The sequence below is a fragment of the Cucumis sativus genome, unplaced genomic scaffold (genome assembly GCF_000004075.3).
Source record: "Cucumis sativus cultivar 9930 unplaced genomic scaffold, Cucumber_9930_V3 scaffold54, whole genome shotgun sequence".
Taxonomy (NCBI): domain Eukaryota; kingdom Viridiplantae; phylum Streptophyta; class Magnoliopsida; order Cucurbitales; family Cucurbitaceae; genus Cucumis; species Cucumis sativus.
This window is the reverse complement of record NW_022279554.1, coordinates 325996-345979: the sequence shown is the minus strand read 5'-3', so window position 1 is coordinate 345979 and position 19984 is coordinate 325996. Positions and strand designations below refer to the sequence as shown.

The following is a 19984-nucleotide window of genomic DNA, read 5'->3' as shown; positions in this document are numbered from 1 at the left end:
TTCAAGTTCGTTAGTAGACGTATTACTTAATTGAGCATTTTGATACCATAGCCAGTGTAGGGGAAGATGAATGGAGGGTGCTATGAGACTAGTTAAGACTTATATGTATCCTAATTTTAGTAATATATAAAATTGAGAGAATTTCCTTTGATTTTCAGGAACAAGGATGAATAATCAATGAAAAGGTTTATCCATGCAAGCTTCAAACCAAAGTCAAGGATGTCGATCCTTCCAGGGGAGTCCAAAGTTCCAAGATTGTTTATCCATGCATCATTTTGTCGATCTACTAAGATTAAATTGTCTCGTTGTAGTTGCAAGACTGGAACAATAGACGGCAGTTTACACCACCCAGTGACTTCCATGCTGACGCGATGAATGATTATTTCATTTCTCAGGTAATTGTTCTCAATGAATGTTTTGGTTCTAACGACCTGCTATCTGATCGTAATTCTAATTATTTACTTGGCCTTGTTTCTTTGTAGGCAGTGATAGAAAATACCAGAGCAAATGATATACACAAGCGAGTTCCCTTTTTAGTACCGCTTACTAGCAGGGTTAAGATTTTCACTGTAAGCAAGTTATTTTTTTGGTTTCCTTATCCACAATATTGAATTTCTTGGATGACTGTTAGTTATAGAAATATGTAAGATATTTTTTATTTATGGTTACTTTCTCTATAACTCATTTCACAGACACAACTAGCAGCAGCTAGGCAAAGGAATGGATCTCTTGCTGTTTTTGCCAGAAACCGGTTTAGAATTCGACGAAATCATATATTGGAAGATGCTTTCAGTCAGATGAGTGCATTGTCTGAAGTTGATCTTCGAGGATCGGTAATTTCAGACTTCCATGATTTATGAAAAATGAAATTGTTATCTTACTTTTTTCTATCTTTTTCTTTGCCCTCGTGAAAACGACCCCTTCCCTCTTCTGCATCCTATAGTTGCAGAGTTACTTGTAATTGTTTATTAGTTTTTTCTTGTTTGTGTTGGGTCAATTGCTTCACTTTTCTGCATGCAGATACGTGTGTCTTTTGTTAATGAATTTGGAGTTGAGGAGGCAGGAATTGATGGTGGTGGTATTTTTAAAGATGTCATGGAGAACATTACACAGGCAGCCTTTGACGTGCAGTATGGTTTATTTAAGGTTATCACGACATTCCTTATTATTAGCATGGCATGGCTTTGTTAATCCTGTAGTATTATTGGATAACATGAAGCGTGATGAGACAGCCATAGTTGTTTGAAATCGCTTTTCAAAATAAAAATAGTTGTGAGATCACATTTCAATATAAAAATTGGTTGCTTGAAATCTATTTCATAAAATTTCAGTAATATGTGGGTATGTATTGTTCATTTTTTCTAATATAAGTTATTTTCTGCTTGGTAATCCAGCAAATTGCTGACCATTTGCTCTACCCCAATCCTGGTTCGGGAATGATACATGAGCAACATCTCCAGTTTTTCCATTTCCTCGAAGTTCTTTTGGCAAAGGTATGGCCATAATTCCCAATCATACATGGAATTTACTTTGGTTGATTAGTTTTTTCTTTTTTTGGATAAGGATATCCTGGTCTTGGCCTTATCATGGAAGATTCTTATATATCTTTCACCCCATACTTTGGTTGAATTTTGGAACATTAATGTATCGCCTGACATTCATAAATACAATGTCATAATTTGAAATCTGCTGTCTTCCTACATTATGCATGTTTTTCTGTTATTGAAGTTGCTGCCCGGTTGTGCTAAAAGTTCTCAAGCAGTCATGCTAAAAGATCTCAATCACATTAAATGATTTTTGACAGGATGTTGTTGTTTTACCCTTCTTCTTGTAGGTCATGTTTGAAGGAACTCTTGTTGATATACTTTTTGCAACATTCTTCTTGAGCAAGTTAAAACAGAAGTAAGGTTTTTAAAGATTTACTGTCTTACTGTTTTGTATTTTGTGCTGATCCACTAATCGTAGTATTGATGGTCATGACAATGACTAGTTGCAAGTTACTTGAATTTTTAGGGTTCTAAAAATCTTACATTTTATTATGGGTGCACTGCCTACTAATGAGATTGTCAATTGCTAACTTCCAAATGTTGAATTTGGGATTTCCATGCTACATTCACTTTCTTGATCTGCAATTACAGAGCTACTCTATACTGGAATAAAGTCTCATCTGAACTGTACATTGCTTTTGATGCTGTAATTGCAAAGCTAGGAAATCTTTATGTATAATGCCTTTTTTTTTTTATCATTTATTAATGAAAATGAGAAGCCTTTTTATAAGCTGGAGATTACAAGAGTTGTTAAACTAACTTGGGGTTGAGTTAGTTTACTTATAACTAACTCAAGATACAAAATTGTTAATTCAAATAACTAATCCTAAACTATAAAAATGGTAATTCAAACACCTCCTCTAGGATAAAACTCAATAAAATCCATACTAATATCTTCCCACACACGGTCCGGAATGGGTAATGCTTGAAGGAAACCAGCCGGAGTTAAAGACAAGTATTTGGCTTGCTGACACACGGAACATTCAGCAACATAGGTGCGGATATGGGCTTTCATACCTCGCCAATATACCTCCCTTGCTAGCCTTTGATATGTTTTCAATGCACCATGATGTCCCCCTATCGGGCTGTTATGGAACTCAGCTAATAATAAAGTAATATTAGGTGAATCCTCCTCCTTGTAGCAAATATCCATCTGGAGCTGGCTGTCCATTTATCAAGGACAATCGAATATTGTTAAGAGATTCATTTTCCAGCCACTTGATCGATGAAAACCGAAAGGGTTTAGCCCGCCCACAATACTTACGAGGCCCAATTCAAATACCGGTGGTAATCTCTATAAGGCATCGGCCGCTTTGTTTTCCAATCCTTTCTTGTACTCAATCACAAAATCATACCCCAATAGTTTAGCGATCCATTTCTGATATTCTCCCCCGATAGCCCGTTGTTCAAGAAGAAACTTCAAACTTTTCTGATCTGTACGCACCACAAAAAGGCTTACCCAATAGATATGGTCGCCATTTTTTGAACAGCCAGCACTATTGCCATAAGCTCCCGTTCATAAACAGCCTTAAACCTATGGGTAATAGGTAAAGCTTGACTGAAAAAGGCCACTGGTCGTTGATTTTGCATTAGGACAGCCCCAATACCCACACCCGAAGCATCAGTTTCCAGCACAAAACTTTGTGAAAAATCAGGAATACCTAGCATCGGGACAGACATCATTGCTGACTTTTAACTGCTGAAATGCGTTCTCGGTCGTCTCATTCCACTTAAAGTTACCTTTTTTTAACAGTTGTGTCAAGGGGGCAGCACAATAGAACCGTAGTTTGCAACAAATTTCCGATAATACCCCGTTAGCCCCAAAAAACCCACCTAGCTCCTTCACGTTCTTGGGTGCTGGCCATTTAACCATCGCTTCTATTTTTGTTGGATCCGCTGCCACCCCCTCTGAAGAAATAACATGGCCCAAGTATTCAATTTTGTCAACCGCAAATTGGCATTTTTTAAAGTTGGCTACCAGTTGATGAGCTACTAGAGTTTCCAAAACCATTGCCAATTGGTGCAAATGCTCGTCCAAGGACTTGCTGTAAATTAAGATGTCATCAAAGAAAACCAAAACACAACTTGCGTAAATATGGGCGAAGAACATCACTCATGATTGATTGGAATGTTGCCGAAGCGTTTCAACCCAAACAGCATCACAAGGAATTCATAGGACCCCTCGTGGGTTCGAAACGCTGTTTTGTAAACATCGGCTGCCCGCACAAATAGAAAAATATCAGAATGCTTGTTTTTCTTTATTTATTTTGTAATGTCAATTAATTGGCTAATTATTTATCAGAATGCTTGTTGATATCGCTGCATGTTTTATTTTGTAATGTTTTGTACTTTTTAGTTGTGATTTGTGAATATGCTAGGATTGATTTGATTTGCTCTTCTGACTGTTAAGATCGGAATGATGTTGCTCATCTGAAAGTAGGCAGCATCATGTGCTTGAAGACTTGTAGAGTATGGAGAGTGAATGGTCAAATTTGAGGAATCATATCTGCTGGCTTTGTAGTCCAAACAGGTTGTCTGGCTAACTTTCTTTTTCTCATTTTCAACCAATTAGGATAGCTGTCATGTTTTTTGAATTCCTTGCCATTCTTGAGTAGTAACTTCGCATTTATTTATTAAAAGGTTTTAATTAAGATTATGGTGTTCATAACTTTGTAGTCACACTAAAATAACTTAAAAGAGTTAGTTTGATAGTTGACAAACATGATAGTAATGTGATAGTGAGTGCAAGGGTAAAAAGAGTTGCTTATGTTGGGTTAAAGTGATGTTTGTGTTTTTTAGTGTGATGTGTTTTGTTTTTCAAGTTCGTTAGTAGACGTATTACTTAATTGAAAATTTTGATACCATAGCCAGTGTAGGGGAAGATGAATGGAGGGTGCTATGAGACTAGTTAAGACTTATATGTATCCTAATTTTAGTAATATATAAAATTGAGAGAATTTCCTTTGATTTTCAGGAACAAGGATGAATAATCAATGAAAAAGGAAATGAAAAGGTTTATCCATGCAAGCTTCAAACCAAAGTCATGGATGTCGATCCTTCCAGGGGAGTCCAAAGTTCCCCCCTTATTTTTCTCCATTTACTTTGATTTTCAAAAGCTTTTAGGACAGAAAAAGCAATTTTTTGAGTGGGTGTGGGTAATAGCTTGCTTAGCTTGCATGTTTAGTGTAAACTTGGGGTTCAAATTTTGCCCAAATTTCAAAATTTTCAGAATTCTTTCCATACAATAATGAGCATTATACCTTCTTAGCTTAATTAGATCTTGCATAAAAAGCATGATTGGGCAACCCTTGAGCACTGAGCTCGGGTTTATGATGTGAAATTCTGAATTTTGATGAGTATATGTGCTGAAATTTGAGCATAAGCTGCTGTCTTTTTTGTTTTAAGCTCCTTTTAGCTATTTCTTATTGAGATGTGAATGCATGATTGAGAAAATGGTATGTGTGTTGTGAATGCTTGATTGAATGTATAATAAATAAGTGCATGGATACTTTCTAGCTTTGTCTTCCTTTGTTGCTTTGTCGTGACTTACCTATGATGCACTTAGTCCAAACCTAGCCTAGATAGAGTAAAAAAGGATAGGAGGCTCTCTTTAGAAACTGGGATGGTTTTAACAAATTTGTCTTGTCAAACATGAGTTAGAAGCCTCTTGTCTAGCCACAATGAACTAAATCCCTTTAGAAAAGGGTCGACATTAACAAAACTTATTGTCACTTCAAAGGGAGCAATCAAACTTAATTAGTAACTAAATGTAGAACCATAGAAAGGTTAGCCCACCGATTCTAGCAAGGCCTAGTTACCACATTGCATACCAAAGAAAGAAAAGAGACTTGACAATGCAAAACATAAAACAGTAAGACAATCAAGAGCTATAAAAAAATCAAACAACATATCCAATATACATTAGAAAAAGCCCATAAAAAATGGGGGAAAACTTCACTTTTGGCCTAACCAAAACCAGACTACCTACTCTTAGCGTTCTAAACATAGCATCGAGTTTGATGAGGGCTTTGAAAAGAGGAGGAATCCTCCCCGATCCACATTAGGGGGAAAACAAGGCTTGTTGTCACTCGAAGGGAGCAGTCAAACTTAGCATTGAGTTTGACGAGGGCTTTGAAAAGAGGAGGAATCCTCCCCGTTCCATAGTAGGGGGAAAACGAGGCTTGTTGTCACTCCGAAGGGAGCAATCAAACTTAGAAACTAAGTTTAGAACCATAGAAAGGTTAGCCCACCGGTTCTAGCAAGACCTTGTTACCACATTGCATACCAAAGAAACAAAAGAGAGACTTGCAAATGCAAAACGTAAAAAGGTGAGACAATCAAGAGCTATAAAAAACAAACAACACATGTAATATACATTAGAAAAATCCCATAAAAAAACAAAGAGCCAACTTGGTTCGGTCAAGTAGAATGTGTTGAGTTCCCTAACTATCAGAGCTTTTAGCAGAAAACTTTACTTTTGGCCTAACCAAAACCAAACCACCTACTCTTAGCGTTCTAAACTTAGCATCGAGTTTGATGAGGGCTTTGAAAAGAGGAGGAATCCTCCCCGATCCACATTAGGGGGAAAACAAGGCTTGTTGTCACTCCGAAGGGAGCAGTCAAACTTAGCATTGAGTTTGACGAGGGCTTTGAAAAGAGGAGGAATCCTCCCCGTTCCATAGTAGGGGGAAAACGAGAGCTTGTTGTCACTCCGAAGGGAGCAGTCAAACTTAGAAACTAAGTTTAGAACCATAGAAAGGTTAGCCCACCGGTTCTAGCAAGACCTTGTTACCACATTGCATACCAAAGAAACAAAAGAGAGACATGCAAATGCAAAACGTAAAAAGGTTAGACAATCAAGAGCTATAAAAAACAAACAACACATGCAATATACATTAGAAAAATCCCATAAAAAAGCAAAGATCCAACTTGGTTCGGTCAAGTAGAATGTGTTGAGTTCCCTAACTATCAGAGCTTTTAGCAGAAAACTTTACTTTTGGCCTAACCAAAACCAAACCACCTACTCTTAGCGTTCTAAACTTAGCATCGAGTTTGATGAGGGCTTTGAAAAGAGGAGGAATCCTCCCCGATCCACATTAGGGGGAAAACAAGGCTTGTTGTCACTCCGAAGGGAGCAGTCAAACTTAGCATTGAGTTTGACGAGGGCTTTGAAAAGAGGAGGAATCCTCCCCGTTCCATAGTAGGGGGAAAACGAGGCTTGTTGTCACTCCGAAGGGAGCAGTCAAACTTAGAAACTAAGTTTAGAACCATAGAAAGGTTAGCCCACCGGTTCTAGCAAGACCTTGTTACCACATTGCATACCAAAGAAACAAAAGAGAGACATGCAAATGCAAAACGTAAAAAGGTTAGACAATCAAGAGCTATAAAAAAACAAACAACACATGCAATATACATTAGAAAAATCCCATAAAAAAGCAAAGATCCAACTTGGTTCGGTCAAGTAGAATGTGTTGAGTTCCCTAACTATCAGAGCTTTTAGCAGAAAACTTTACTTTTGGCCTAACCAAAACCAAACCACCTACTCTTAGCGTTCTAAACTTAGCATCGAGTTTGATGAGGGCTTTGAAAAGAGGAGGAATCCTCCCCGATCCACATTAGGGGGAAAACAAGGCTTGTTGTCACTCCGAAGGGAGCAGTCAAACTTAGCATTGAGTTTGACGAGGGCTTTGAAAAGAGGAGGAATCCTCCCCGTTCCATAGTAGGGGGAAAACGAGGCTTGTTGTCACTCCGAAGGGAGCAGTCAAACTTAGAAACTAAGTTTAGAACCATAGAAAGGTTAGCCCACCGGTTCTAGCAAGACCTTGTTACCACATTGCATACCAAAGAAACAAAAAGAGAGACATGCAAATGCAAAACGTAAAAAGGTTAGACAATCAAGAGCTATAAAAAAACAAACAACACATGCAATATACATTAGAAAAATCCCATAAAAAAGCAAAGATCCAACTTGGTTCGGTCAAGTAGAATGTGTTGAGTTCCCTAACTATCAGAGCTTTTAGCAGAAAACTTTACTTTTGGCCTAACCAAAACCAAACCACCTACTCTTAGCGTTCTAAACTTAGCATCGAGTTTGATGAGGGCTTTGAAAAGAGGAGGAATCCTCCCCGATCCACATTAGGGGGAAAACAAGGCTTGTTGTCACTCCGAAGGGAGCAGTCAAACTTAGCATTGAGTTTGACGAGGGCTTTGAAAAGAGGAGGAATCCTCCCCGTTCCATAGTAGGGGGAAAACGAGGCTTGTTGTCACTCCGAAGGGAGCAGTCAAACTTAGAAACTAAGTTTAGAACCATAGAAAGGTTAGCCCACCGGTTCTAGCAAGACCTTGTTACCACATTGCATACCAAAGAAACAAAAGAGAGACATGCAAATGCAAAACGTAAAAAGGTTAGACAATCAAGAGCTATAAAAAAACAAACAACACATGCAATATACATTAGAAAAATCCCATAAAAAAGCAAAGATCCAACTTGGTTCGGTCAAGTAGAATGTGTTGAGTTCCCTAACTATCAGAGCTTTTAGCAGAAAACTTTACTTTTGGCCTAACCAAAACCAAACCACCTACTCTTAGCGTTCTAAACTTAGCATCGAGTTTGATGAGGGCTTTGAAAAGAGGAGGAATCCTCCCCGATCCACATTAGGGGGAAAACAAGGCTTGTTGTCACTCCGAAGGGAGCAGTCAAACTTAGCATTGAGTTTGACGAGGGCTTTGAAAAGAGGAGGAATCCTCCCCGTTCCATAGTAGGGGGAAAACGAGGCTTGTTGTCACTCCGAAGGGAGCAGTCAAACTTAGAAACTAAGTTTAGAACCATAGAAAGGTTAGCCCACCGGTTCTAGCAAGACCTTGTTACCACATTGCATACCAAAGAAACAAAAAGAGAGACATGCAAATGCAAAACGTAAAAAGGTTAGACAATCAAGAGCTATAAAAAAACAAACAACACATGCAATATACATTAGAAAAATCCCATAAAAAAGCAAAGATCCAACTTGGTTCGGTCAAGTAGAATGTGTTGAGTTCCCTAACTATCAGAGCTTTTAGCAGAAAACTTTACTTTTGGCCTAACCAAAACCAAACCACCTACTCTTAGCGTTCTAAACTTAGCATCGAGTTTGATGAGGGCTTTGAAAAGAGGAGGAATCCTCCCCGATCCACATTAGGGGGAAAACAAGGCTTGTTGTCACTCCGAAGGGAGCAGTCAAACTTAGCATTGAGTTTGACGAGGGCTTTGAAAAGAGGAGGAATCCTCCCCGTTCCATAGTAGGGGGAAAACGAGGCTTGTTGTCACTCCGAAGGGAGCAGTCAAACTTAGAAACTAAGTTTAGAACCATAGAAAGGTTAGCCCACCGGTTCTAGCAAGACCTTGTTACCACATTGCATACCAAAGAAACAAAAAGAGAGACATGCAAATGCAAAACGTAAAAAGGTTAGACAATCAAGAGCTATAAAAAAACAAACAACACATGCAATATACATTAGAAAAATCCCATAAAAAAGCAAAGATCCAACTTGGTTCGGTCAAGTAGAATGTGTTGAGTTCCCTAACTATCAGAGCTTTTAGCAGAAAACTTTACTTTTGGCCTAACCAAAACCAAACCACCTACTCTTAGCGTTCTAAACTTAGCATCGAGTTTGATGAGGGCTTTGAAAAGAGGAGGAATCCTCCCCGATCCACATTAGGGGGAAAACAAGGCTTGTTGTCACTCCGAAGGGAGCAGTCAAACTTAGCATTGAGTTTGACGAGGGCTTTGAAAAGAGGAGGAATCCTCCCCGTTCCATAGTAGGGGGAAAACGAGGCTTGTTGTCACTCCGAAGGGAGCAGTCAAACTTAGAAACTAAGTTTAGAACCATAGAAAGGTTAGCCCACCGGTTCTAGCAAGACCTTGTTACCACATTGCATACCAAAGAAACAAAAGAGAGACATGCAAATGCAAAACGTAAAAAGGTTAGACAATCAAGAGCTATAAAAAAACAAACAACACATGCAATATACATTAGAAAAATCCCATAAAAAAGCAAAGATCCAACTTGGTTCGGTCAAGTAGAATGTGTTGAGTTCCCTAACTATCAGAGCTTTTAGCAGAAAACTTTACTTTTGGCCTAACCAAAACCAAACCACCTACTCTTAGCGTTCTAAACTTAGCATCGAGTTTGATGAGGGCTTTGAAAAGAGGAGGAATCCTCCCCGATCCACATTAGGGGGAAAACAAGGCTTGTTGTCACTCCGAAGGGAGCAGTCAAACTTAGCATTGAGTTTGACGAGGGCTTTGAAAAGAGGAGGAATCCTCCCCGTTCCATAGTAGGGGGAAAACGAGGCTTGTTGTCACTCCGAAGGGAGCAGTCAAACTTAGAAACTAAGTTTAGAACCATAGAAAGGTTAGCCCACCGGTTCTAGCAAGACCTTGTTACCACATTGCATACCAAAGAAACAAAAGAGAGACATGCAAATGCAAAACGTAAAAAGGTTAGACAATCAAGAGCTATAAAAAAACAAACAACACATGCAATATACATTAGAAAAATCCCATAAAAAAGCAAAGATCCAACTTGGTTCGGTCAAGTAGAATGTGTTGAGTTCCCTAACTATCAGAGCTTTTAGCAGAAAACTTTACTTTTGGCCTAACCAAAACCAAACCACCTACTCTTAGCGTTCTAAACTTAGCATCGAGTTTGATGAGGGCTTTGAAAAGAGGAGGAATCCTCCCCGATCCACATTAGGGGGAAAACAAGGCTTGTTGTCACTCCGAAGGGAGCAGTCAAACTTAGCATTGAGTTTGACGAGGGCTTTGAAATGAGGAGGAATCCTCCTCGTTCCATAGTAGGGGGAAAACGAGGCTTGTTATGAGGATTTTCCCTTGGGAAATTATTATAAAAGTGACAAATGAAAATATTGATTGGTTTCTGAACCACTGTGGTGCCCTTGTTTGTTAGTTTTCCCTTATGTTGCTTTATGCTTGGTTTTCTAATTGATAATATCATCTTAAAGTGTTCTAATTGATAGCACATATCTCTTAGTGTTAGTACTTTCTTACCTTTCTCTCTCTTACATATATAGGGGATATGTTGAGCATTTTCGCTAGCAAGGATTATGTACTTAACAAGGCCTTAGTGGATTAGAGAGTTAAGAAATTTGCATATGCTTGCATCCAGACTGTACACCATAATAGGTAATTAGTTTTTTCCATTTCAACATTCCTTATTAAAAACTTATCCTTTTTAACGTTTTGAATGGAAAAACAGATGTTTGATCTATCATTGTTGATTTTGTTGGCTTTCTATGCTATGATCCTTTAATTGTATATGATATATTTCTTTTGTTGAAAAGTGATATATTTCTTAGATTTTGTTCAGATATATATAATTGACATAAAGGTTTTTTTACCTTCAGCTAACGAATTCAGACTAATCTTATTTATATATATGATAAGTTGTCTTTATTTTTCCTCTGAATTATTCTTACTTGATGTTGTTCTTGATAGAAACCAATTGAGGAATCAACTTTTGGCTGCACCTGTGAACTCTAACACACCTGCAACTCTATTGTTAGACACAATTATTTTCTTATTACAACCTGAACTCCCATGGGTTTGTAAAATTGTTGGTTACTTCCTGGAAAGAAATGCATATGCGTTGATTAGGGATATCACTTTGACAGGGAAGGTATAAATGTACTTCCTTTTTTTTCTACTTGCAAGTGGTTTTTTTTATAGACATTCTGTTTTGCCGTGGATTATCCTCTGCAGGTGTTTTCAGAGAACTAATTCACACTCAAACTATTGCAGGAAAGTGCAGATTCACATTCCAAGAGTTCATTGGCTTCTCTAGAACATCTGCTGTCTCTTTTGAGTTCTCATGTTGGTAAGAAGCCATGTTGTTGCCCACGTGTTGATCCCAATTGGAGTTTCTCCTCTCAAATTCTTACTCTTCCTTTACTGTGGCGGACATTCACATTTCACACCTCTCTCTACCCAATGGACAAAGTTGCATGTGTCATCCTCTACTAGGTTTGTGTACCTTGCTGTTTGGATATAATGGCGTTAGTAATGGTTTAAAGGTCATGTTTTCTCAATAACGAGAAACATAACATGCATGTACTTCATTTAAAAAAGAAAAAAAAACTCTATAGATTTTTTTTGAAAAGATCTTTTTAAGTACAACTTGGTGTGGGACATAAAAAATTATGACTATTCTAGCATACAGAATGGAGTTAGTTCCAGTACTCTGGAGTTTTATTAAAAAGTGCCACGAGAATAAAAAATGGTCATCCTTTTCAGAGAAATTGGCTTATTTATCAGGAGATGCACCTGGTTGGCTATTACCTTTGGCTGTTTTTTGTCCTGTGTACAAGTAAGATTATCTTCTTTATTCCTGTTCCTCTACTTTTGAATTTCGCTTTAATTCCTCATCTGATGTTATATAATTATATGGTATGTTATAAGATTCGGCATGTCCTGATCACTTCTTTCCTTATCAATCAGGCACATGCTCATAATAATTGACAATGAGGAGTTTTATGAGCAGGAGAAGCCACTATCGTTAAAGGACATCAGATGCCTGATCGTTATTTTAAGACAGGTGAGCTCTTTAATTCCATCATATGTCCAAAAAGATACCCATACCCTCCCACTCAAGACACTTAAGTAATTGCTCACAGAAATAACAAAATACTTGGCCCCACTCTAACAAACACATTCCTAAGGGCCCACACAAATAGAAAAATACCAACTAACTCTCAATCATTCTTTCTTCTTCCTATTCTTGTCTCTACGGGAATACACGTTTACTATGGGAGGTCTATCATTATCCGCCCCCCAAAGAGCCACCTTGTCCTCAAGGTGGAATTCAGGAAACTGTTCTTGAATAAGAGCAGCTTGTTCCCATGTTGCACTTTCAAGTGTCCCCTCACTCCAACGGATCAAAACTTCTAAGTTGTCCTCCTTTTCTATTGTTTTGCGAACTCCCAATACTTCTACTGGAGACACTTGCATAGACAAATCAGCAGCCAAATCTTTTGGAATTGGGAATAATGGCCTGTTTGAACCCACGACCTTGGTCGGACGCTTTGAATCTGGCCCACAGAAGCTATCGGAATTCTGTCCAGCTGCCGATTTTCTTTCTATCCTCCTTCCATTGATACCAGTCCAAAGCTTCCCCCTCCAAGCACAGGACCGCCGCATCCAACTTATCTCTCTCCGTCAGATATTCACCACAAAATAGCGCTCCACACGTTGTAGCTATCCATCCACATTCTCTTCTTCCTCTCCTTTAAATATCGACACCTCCAGTTTTCGTAGCCTCATGTCAAAAAGGGGTATCTCACGGATATTTGGTGCACATGGTACTCCAACTCCCTCATCCACCACCGGGTTAGTTTTTTGTTCACTTTTTTCTTCTTGAACTTGTTCCTCATTCATTATTCCCTTTCCCTTGTCCGTAATCATTCTTTCACTAGACGTGGATCCTTTTGAAGCACTTCCCATCACTCCCATCCTGTGTATTAACAATTTCATATCCTCACTCAATTTTTACAGATTGTGTGGAATAAATTAATTAAAGTTGTTTCTACCAAAGAAAACAAAAATAATAAATAAAATTATATGTTTTTCAGATTTTATTTTATGTTTCTAAAAGTTGGATGTATTCTGATCATAACCTTTTTGACATATTGTAAAAGGCATTGATAAATTAAATTAAAAAAAAAAAGCATTTACAAAAATTGTTGAAATTCTTTTAAACATTTAGGTGTAAAAATGAAACAAATAGATTAATGCGATGGAAAAATGGTCTAGATCAATCTAGTATCCTGGTATCACTTTTAGCTGATACCACACTTAGCCTGTTGATCAATGATCTAGATCAATCTAGTATCCTGGTAGAATCTTTTTCTCACTTCTTATCTTAAATTATGAAGGTGACATTCCTGAACTAGAGCTATATTTTGTTATTATAAACAATGAATATGGAAAGCAAATTGAAGAAGAGCTACTTCCTGGAGGAAAAAACCGTCGTGTCACCTGTGAAAATGTCATCACATTCATTCATCTTGTTGCCAATCATCGTTTGAACTTTCAGCATAGTTTGTCCCTTGTTTATCCAATGTGTCTCCCTACTCCAATGTTGATTGAAAACATGTCCTCCTCAGATACGACAGCAAAGTTCTCATTTTTTGAGAGGGATTCAGCAGCTTATACAGAAAGAATGGATCAACATGTTCAATGAGCATGAATTCCAGGTATCACTAACTCACTGAGATAGTAACGTGGTTTGCATGAAAAGGCTGTTTTGCTGTTATATAATCTCTTGATGACTCGTTTATCATTGCACATCAACTGCCTCATGTGCCTTGAATCCTGTTTCATGCTAGTATTAATTATACTATTTGGGAAAGAAGTATGTTAAAGGAGGAACATTTTTTCTCCTAGACCATACAAAGTCAGTAGGGTTAAGCACTTAGATTTGCATTTTTATTCTTCTTATTGTGTGGGTGTGTGGGTGGGGGAGGGGGGAGGGGGTTAGTAGTTTTGATAATGTGCCATTGTCGACCTTTAATTTTCATGTGACGTGAAACACTAAACTAATTAAAGCAAGAACCTAGAATGATTAGGAGTACACTTGATCTTGTGATCTGGGCAGCAACCAACCAAAGCCTAAACCCTAGAGGCATCAGGGTCTTCCTTATTGAGTTCACCTGAAGGAATAGATGTGGGTTTCCTTGATGAAGTGAAGATTCAGGTTCTGGATAAGGAAACTAGTCTTCCTTAAGATTCAAGTTGTTCATTTTCGAAGAGGCACAATGCTCGTAAAAAGTGTAGAGGCAGAATTTTACTAATCATTAAAATCTGAGAAATAAACAAAGTGAACTAGATTATTTTTAGCCTACATGGACTCTAAGTGGTGACAACTGAAGTCCTTGTAAGGGGAAAAAGATGTGGGAAAAAAAATTCCCTTGCGATGGGAAATGATAAGAAAAACATAAAGAGAACCCTAATTTAGGTCAAATCATGGACCAATGGCTAAATACTATGAAGTTTTGTTGCTGGTCTTTTTGTGGTTCCAGGATAAATCGAGTTGCTGTCTTTGACTGGTCTATTTCATTTCAGCTTTCAATATCAGGTTCACTGGACAGCTTGGATGTTGATGACCTACGGACACATACTACTTATTCAAGTGGTTATCATAGGGTAAGTTCTATTAAACACTTTTTTCTATATATGTATTTTTGTTTCTTTTCTTTTCTGCGTAATTGTTTTGCATATTGTGTTCGATAAAATTTTGAAAATTTGAAATCTTGCAAGAAGATTAGTTACAATTAATCTTCCTTTGGAGGTTGAACAATTCTTGGTTTAGGATATCGAATACTAGATTTATTGTAGTGCAATCGGAATTGTGATGTCAAGTCAATTAAACTTCAAAATTGTAGATGATGTTGGAAGATCTCACCCGGGTAATTGGGAGATGGTTTTGAAGTCTTTGGAGTTTAGGGAGTTGGTCATCGTTTAGATTCTTTTTAATATTTTTCAATTAATTTCGAATTCATACAATGTATATGCCTGTATTAGTGTTTGAAACTGGGTGATAAATTGATTACCATTATTCAGACTTCTAGTCCTCTCTTATGTTTCTATGACTATGAAAACAAACTTTGGACTTGTATTGTTTGTAATGCTCTGTTTGGTCAGGCACAACCATGATCAAGAAATTTGTGATAGGAAACGGAGAAATATCTTCACTTTTTTAATGCTTCTGCTGGATTGAAAAACCAAATGTGGGAACTTCGGAATTTGAATTTTTATTTCATGCTTTCAGGAGCATTATGTCATTGAGATGTTTTGGGAAGTTATCAAAAGTTTCTCAGTGGAAAACCAAAAGAAATTTCTGAAGTGAGTATTTTCATTACACATCAGTTGGTTACTTCTTGTCTCAAGTTGGCTTAAAGAAAAACTGAACTTCAAAAATATAACAATTGTATCTTGCTTTTTCATTAGGTTTGTAACTGGTTACTCTCGAGGACCACTTCGTATCCTCATTATTCTTAATTATTTGTTTTGGTTTCCCTTAAGGGGATAAGTTGGTTCCTTCTAGAGCTTAAACTAATTTATCCTGCTAGCAAAAATCATGTGAAAAAGTAACTCAGTATGAGACAAGGTACATTTCTGACTAGTACTTTATTGTGCAGAGACTGGCAGATGGTTTAAGTAGCTTTAAAACAAGTAGAATAAATCTTATTGATTTACCTGGTTCCGGAGGCAGAAGCTAACAGGTGCAGCTGTGGGAGCGCTTGAAGGAAGCACGCAATATCAACCGATCACTCTCACAACTCGGGTAACCGATCAAAACTATTGGGAGATATTTCAAATTTCATTTAAGCAGTGATCTTTCCAATGATTTTTTTCTTTATTTATTTTGTAATGTCAATTAATTGGCTAATTATTTATCAGAATGCTTGTTGATATCGCTGCATGTTTTATTTTGTAATGTTTGTACTTTTTAGTTGTGATTTGGGAATATACTAGGATTGATTTGATTTGCTCTTCTGACTGTTAAGATCGGAATGATGTTGCTCATCTGAAAGAAGGCAGCATCATGTGCTTGAAGACTTGTGGAGTATGGAGAGTGAATGGTCAAATTTGAGGAATCGTATCTGCTGGCTTTGTAGTCCAAACAGGTTGTCTGGCTAACTTTCTTTTTCTCATTTTCAACCAATTAGGATAGCTGTCATGTTTTTTGAATTCCTTGCCATTGTTGAGTAGTAACTTGGCATTTGTTTATTAAAAGGTTTTAATTAAGATTATGGTATTCATAACTTTGTAGTGTCACACTAAATAACTTAAAAGAGTTAGTTTGACACTTGACAAACATGATAGTAATGTGATAGTGAGTGCAAGGGTAAAAAGAGCTGCTTCTGTTGGGTTAAAGGGATGTTTGTGTTTTTTTAGTGTGATGTGTTTTGTTTTCAAGTTCGTTAGTAGACGTATTACTTAATTGAGCATTTTGATACCATAGCCAGTGTAGGGGAAGATGAATGGAGGGTGCTATGAGACTAGTTAAGACTTATATGTATCCTAATTTTAGTAATATATAAAATTGAGAGAATTTCCTTTGATTTTCAGGAACAATGATGAATAATCAATGAAAAATGAATGAAAAGGTTTATCCATGCAAGCTTCAAACCAAAGTCAAGGATGATCGATCCTTCCAGGGGAGTCCAAAGTTCCAAGATTGTTTATCCATGCATCATTTTGTCGATCTACTAAGATTAAATTGTCTCGTTGTAGTTGCAAGACTGGAACAATAGACGGCAGTTTACACCACCCAGTGACTTCCATGCTGACGCGATGAATGATTATTTCATTTCACAGGTAATTGTTCTCAATGAATGTTTTGGTTCTAACGACCTGCTATCTGATCGTAATTCTAATTATTTACTTGGCCTTGTTTCTTTGTAGGCAGTGATAGAAAATACCAGAGCAAATGATATACACAAGCGAGTTCCCTTTTTAGTACCGTTTACTAGCAGGGTTAAGATTTTCACTGTAAGCAAGTTATTTTTTTGGTTTCCTTATCCACAATATTGAATTTCTTGGACGACTGTTAGTTATAGAAATATGTAAGATATTTTTTATTTATGGTTACTTTCTCTATAACTCATTTCACAGACACAACTAGCAGCAGCTAGGCAAAGGAATGGATCTCTTGCTGTTTTTGCCAGAAACCGGTTTAGAATTCGACGAAATCATATATTGGAAGATGCTTTCAGTCAGATGAGTGCATTGTCTGAAGTTGATCTTCAAGGATCGGTAATTTCAGACTTCCATGATTTATGAAAAATGAAATTGTTATCTTACTTTTTTCTATCTTTTTCTTTGCCCTCGTGAAAACGACCCCTTCCCTCTTCTGCATCCTATAGTTGCAGAGTTACTTGTAATTGTTTATTAGTTTTTTCTTGTTTGTGTTGGGTCAATTGCTTCACTTTTCTGCATGCAGATACGTGTGTGTCTTTTGTTAATGAATTTGGAGTTGAGGAGGCAGGAATTGATGGTGGTGGTATTTTTAAAGATGTCATGGAGAACATTACACGGGCAGCCTTTGACGTGCAGTATGGTTTATTTAAGGTTATCACGACATTCCTTATTATTTGCATGGCATGGCTTTGTTAATCCTGTAGTATTATTGGATAACATGAAGCGTGATGAGACAGCCATAGTTGTTTGAAATCGCTTTTCAAAATAAAAATAGTTGTGAGATCACATTTCAATATAAAAATTGGTTGCTTGAAATCTGTTTCATAAAATTTCAGTAATATGTGGGTATGTATTGTTCATTTTTTCTAATATAAGTTATTTTCTGCTTGGTAATCCAGCAAATTGCTGACCATTTGCTCTACCCCAATCCTGGTTCGGGAATGATACATGAGCAACATCTCCAGTTTTTCCATTTCCTCGAAGTTCTTTTGGCAAAGGTATGGCCATAATTCCCAATCATACATGGAATTTACTTTGGTTGATTAGTTTTTTCTTTTTTTGGATAAGGATATCCTGGTCTTGGCCTTATCGTGGAAGATTCTTATATATCTTTCACCCCATACTTTGGTTGAATTTTGGAACATTAATGTATCGCCTGACATTCATAAATACAATGTCATAATTTGAAATCTGCTGTCTTCCTACATTATGCATGTTTTTCTGTTATTGAAGTTGCTGCCCGGTTGTGCTAAAAGTTCTCAAGCAGTCATGCTAAAAGATCTCAATCACATTAAATGATTTTTGACAGGATGTTGTTGTTTGACCCTTCTTCCTGTAGGTCATGTTTGAAGGAACTCTTGTTGATATACTTTTTGCAACATTCTTCTTGAGCAAGTTAAAACAGAAGTAAGGTTTTTAAAGATTTACTGTCTTACTGTTTTGTATTTTGTGCTGATCCACTAATCGTAGTATTGATGGTCATGACAATGACTAGTTGCAAGTTACTTGAATTTTTAGGGTTCTAAAAATCTTACATTTTATTATGGGTGCACTGCCTACTAATGAGATTGTCAATTGCTAACTTCCAAATGTTGAATTTGGGATTTCCATGCTACATTCACTTTCTTGATCTGCAATTACAGAGCTACTCTATACTGGAATAAAGTCTCATCTGAACTGTACATTGCTTTTGATGCTGTAATTGCAAAGCTAGGAAATCTTTATGTATAATGCCTTTTTTTTTATCATTTATTAATGAAAATGAGAAGCCTTTTTATAGGCTGGAGATTACAAGAGTTGTTAAACTAACTTGGGGTTGAGTTAGTTTACTTATAACTAACTCAAGATACAAAATTGTTAATTCAAATAACTAATCCTAAACTATAAAAATGGTAATTCAAACACCTCCTCTAGGATAAAACTCAAGAAACATAAAGAAGGGGGATGTTCTACATTAGCTTTTGTCAAGGCTTTAGCCAAAATTTTATTTATCAACTGTGGGGAGGATTTGAGAGCTCCCCAATCTCTACACACTTCTCTAATGAGAGTCTATACCAAAATCAAGATACCCATACCCTTCCACTCAAGAAACTTAAGTAATTGCTTAGAGAAATAACAAAATACTTGGCCCCACTCTAACAAACACATTCCTAAGGGCCCACACAAATAGAAAAATACCAACTAACTCTCAATCATTCTTTCTTCTTCCTATTCTTGTCTCTACGGGAATACACCTTTACTATGGGAGGTCTATCATTACCCGCCCCCCAAATAGCCACCTTGTCCTCAAGGTGGAATTCAGGAAACTGTTTCTTGAATAAGAGCAGCTTGTTCCCACGTTGCACTTTCAAGTGTCCCCTCACTCGAACGGATCAAAACTTCTAAGTTGTCCTCCTTTTCTATTGTTTTGCGAACTCCCAATACTTCTACCGGAGACACTTGCATAGACAAATCAGCAGCCAAATCTTTTGAAATTGGGAATAATGGCCTGTTTGAACCCACGACCTTGCGAAGAACAGAAACATGAAAGACCGGGTGTATAAGCGATTCCTTGGGAAGGGCCAAACGGTATGCAACGAAACGAATTCGTGCCACGATCATAAATGACCCAATGAATCTTGGGGCCAATTTGGAGTGCTTAAAACGGCTGAGAGGGGACTGTAGGTAAGGGCGTAACTTCACATAAACCCAATCATGAACCTCAAACTGCACCTCCCGTCTTTTAGCATTAGCATATTTGACCATTCGCTGCTGTGCTTTCAGTAAATTGGCCTTCAAAACGCCCAAAATTTCATCTCTTTCTTTCATCAAATGGTCTACTTCATCATTCACCCGGCTCGAGCCCTTCACATATGGTAATATAGAGGGGGGTGGTCGCCCATAGAGGGCCTCGAAGGGGGTCATCAATGTGGCTGTACGGACTGTTGTATTATAGCTTAATTCAGCCCAAGCTAGCCA

General features: G+C 37.4%; 3 protein-coding genes across 5 annotated transcripts in view; all 3 read left to right on the top strand.

Moving 5' to 3' along the window:
• Positions 1–167: 167 nt before the first annotated feature.
• LOC116406002 (E3 ubiquitin-protein ligase UPL6-like) lies at positions 168–15836 on the top strand. 3 transcript variants are annotated; one of them, XM_031889711.1, is made up of 9 exons: positions 168–395; positions 483–569; positions 693–833; positions 1021–1146; positions 1395–1493; positions 1835–1902; positions 14666–14746; positions 15372–15445; positions 15742–15836. In XM_031889711.1, the coding sequence occupies exons 1-8, from the start codon at positions 372–374 to the stop codon at positions 15442–15444; spliced, it is 699 nt and encodes a 232-aa protein (XP_031745571.1). In that variant the 5' UTR covers positions 168–371; the 3' UTR covers position 15445; positions 15742–15836. The 3 variants fall into 3 exon arrangements, 2 of the variants coding, with proteins under 2 accessions (XP_031745571.1, XP_031745572.1); XM_031889712.1 differs by lacking the exon at positions 15742–15836 and adding an exon at positions 15551–15735; XR_004219087.1 differs by lacking the exons at positions 15372–15445; positions 15742–15836 and adding an exon at positions 13708–13797.
• A 921-nt stretch (positions 15837–16757) lies between these two features.
• LOC116406005 (E3 ubiquitin-protein ligase UPL6-like) lies at positions 16758–17553 on the top strand. The gene is made up of 3 exons (XM_031889715.1): positions 16758–16924; positions 17012–17098; positions 17222–17553. The coding sequence occupies exons 1-3, from the start codon at positions 16901–16903 to the stop codon at positions 17387–17389; spliced, it is 279 nt and encodes a 92-aa protein (XP_031745575.1). The 5' UTR covers positions 16758–16900; the 3' UTR covers positions 17390–17553.
• A 2-nt stretch (positions 17554–17555) lies between these two features.
• Positions 17556–19984, top strand: part of LOC116406004 (E3 ubiquitin-protein ligase UPL6-like) — a 43779-nt gene continuing 41350 nt past the window's right edge. The window contains exons 1-2 of the mRNA XM_031889714.1: positions 17556–17677; positions 17926–18024. Coding sequence (XP_031745574.1) covers positions 17627–17677; positions 17926–18024 — 150 coding nt within the window. The 5' untranslated portion in view covers positions 17556–17626. The remainder of the gene's footprint in view (positions 17678–17925; positions 18025–19984) is intronic.

Excerpts from the sequence above, each read along its gene's own strand:
- LOC116406002 (XM_031889711.1), top strand. The coding sequence starts at position 372 with ATGAATGATTATTTCATTTCTCAG. Across the intron at positions 570-692 it reads GCAGGGTTAAGATTTTCACT|ACACAACTAGCAGCAGCTAG; the intron begins GTAAGCAAGTTA and ends CTCATTTCACAG. Across the intron at positions 14,747-15,371 it reads ATTCAAGTGGTTATCATAGG|GAGCATTATGTCATTGAGAT; the intron begins GTAAGTTCTATT and ends TCATGCTTTCAG.
- LOC116406005 (XM_031889715.1), top strand. The coding sequence starts at position 16,901 with ATGAATGATTATTTCATTTCACAG. Across the intron at positions 16,925-17,011 it reads ATGATTATTTCATTTCACAG|GCAGTGATAGAAAATACCAG; the intron begins GTAATTGTTCTC and ends GTTTCTTTGTAG. Across the intron at positions 17,099-17,221 it reads GCAGGGTTAAGATTTTCACT|ACACAACTAGCAGCAGCTAG; the intron begins GTAAGCAAGTTA and ends CTCATTTCACAG.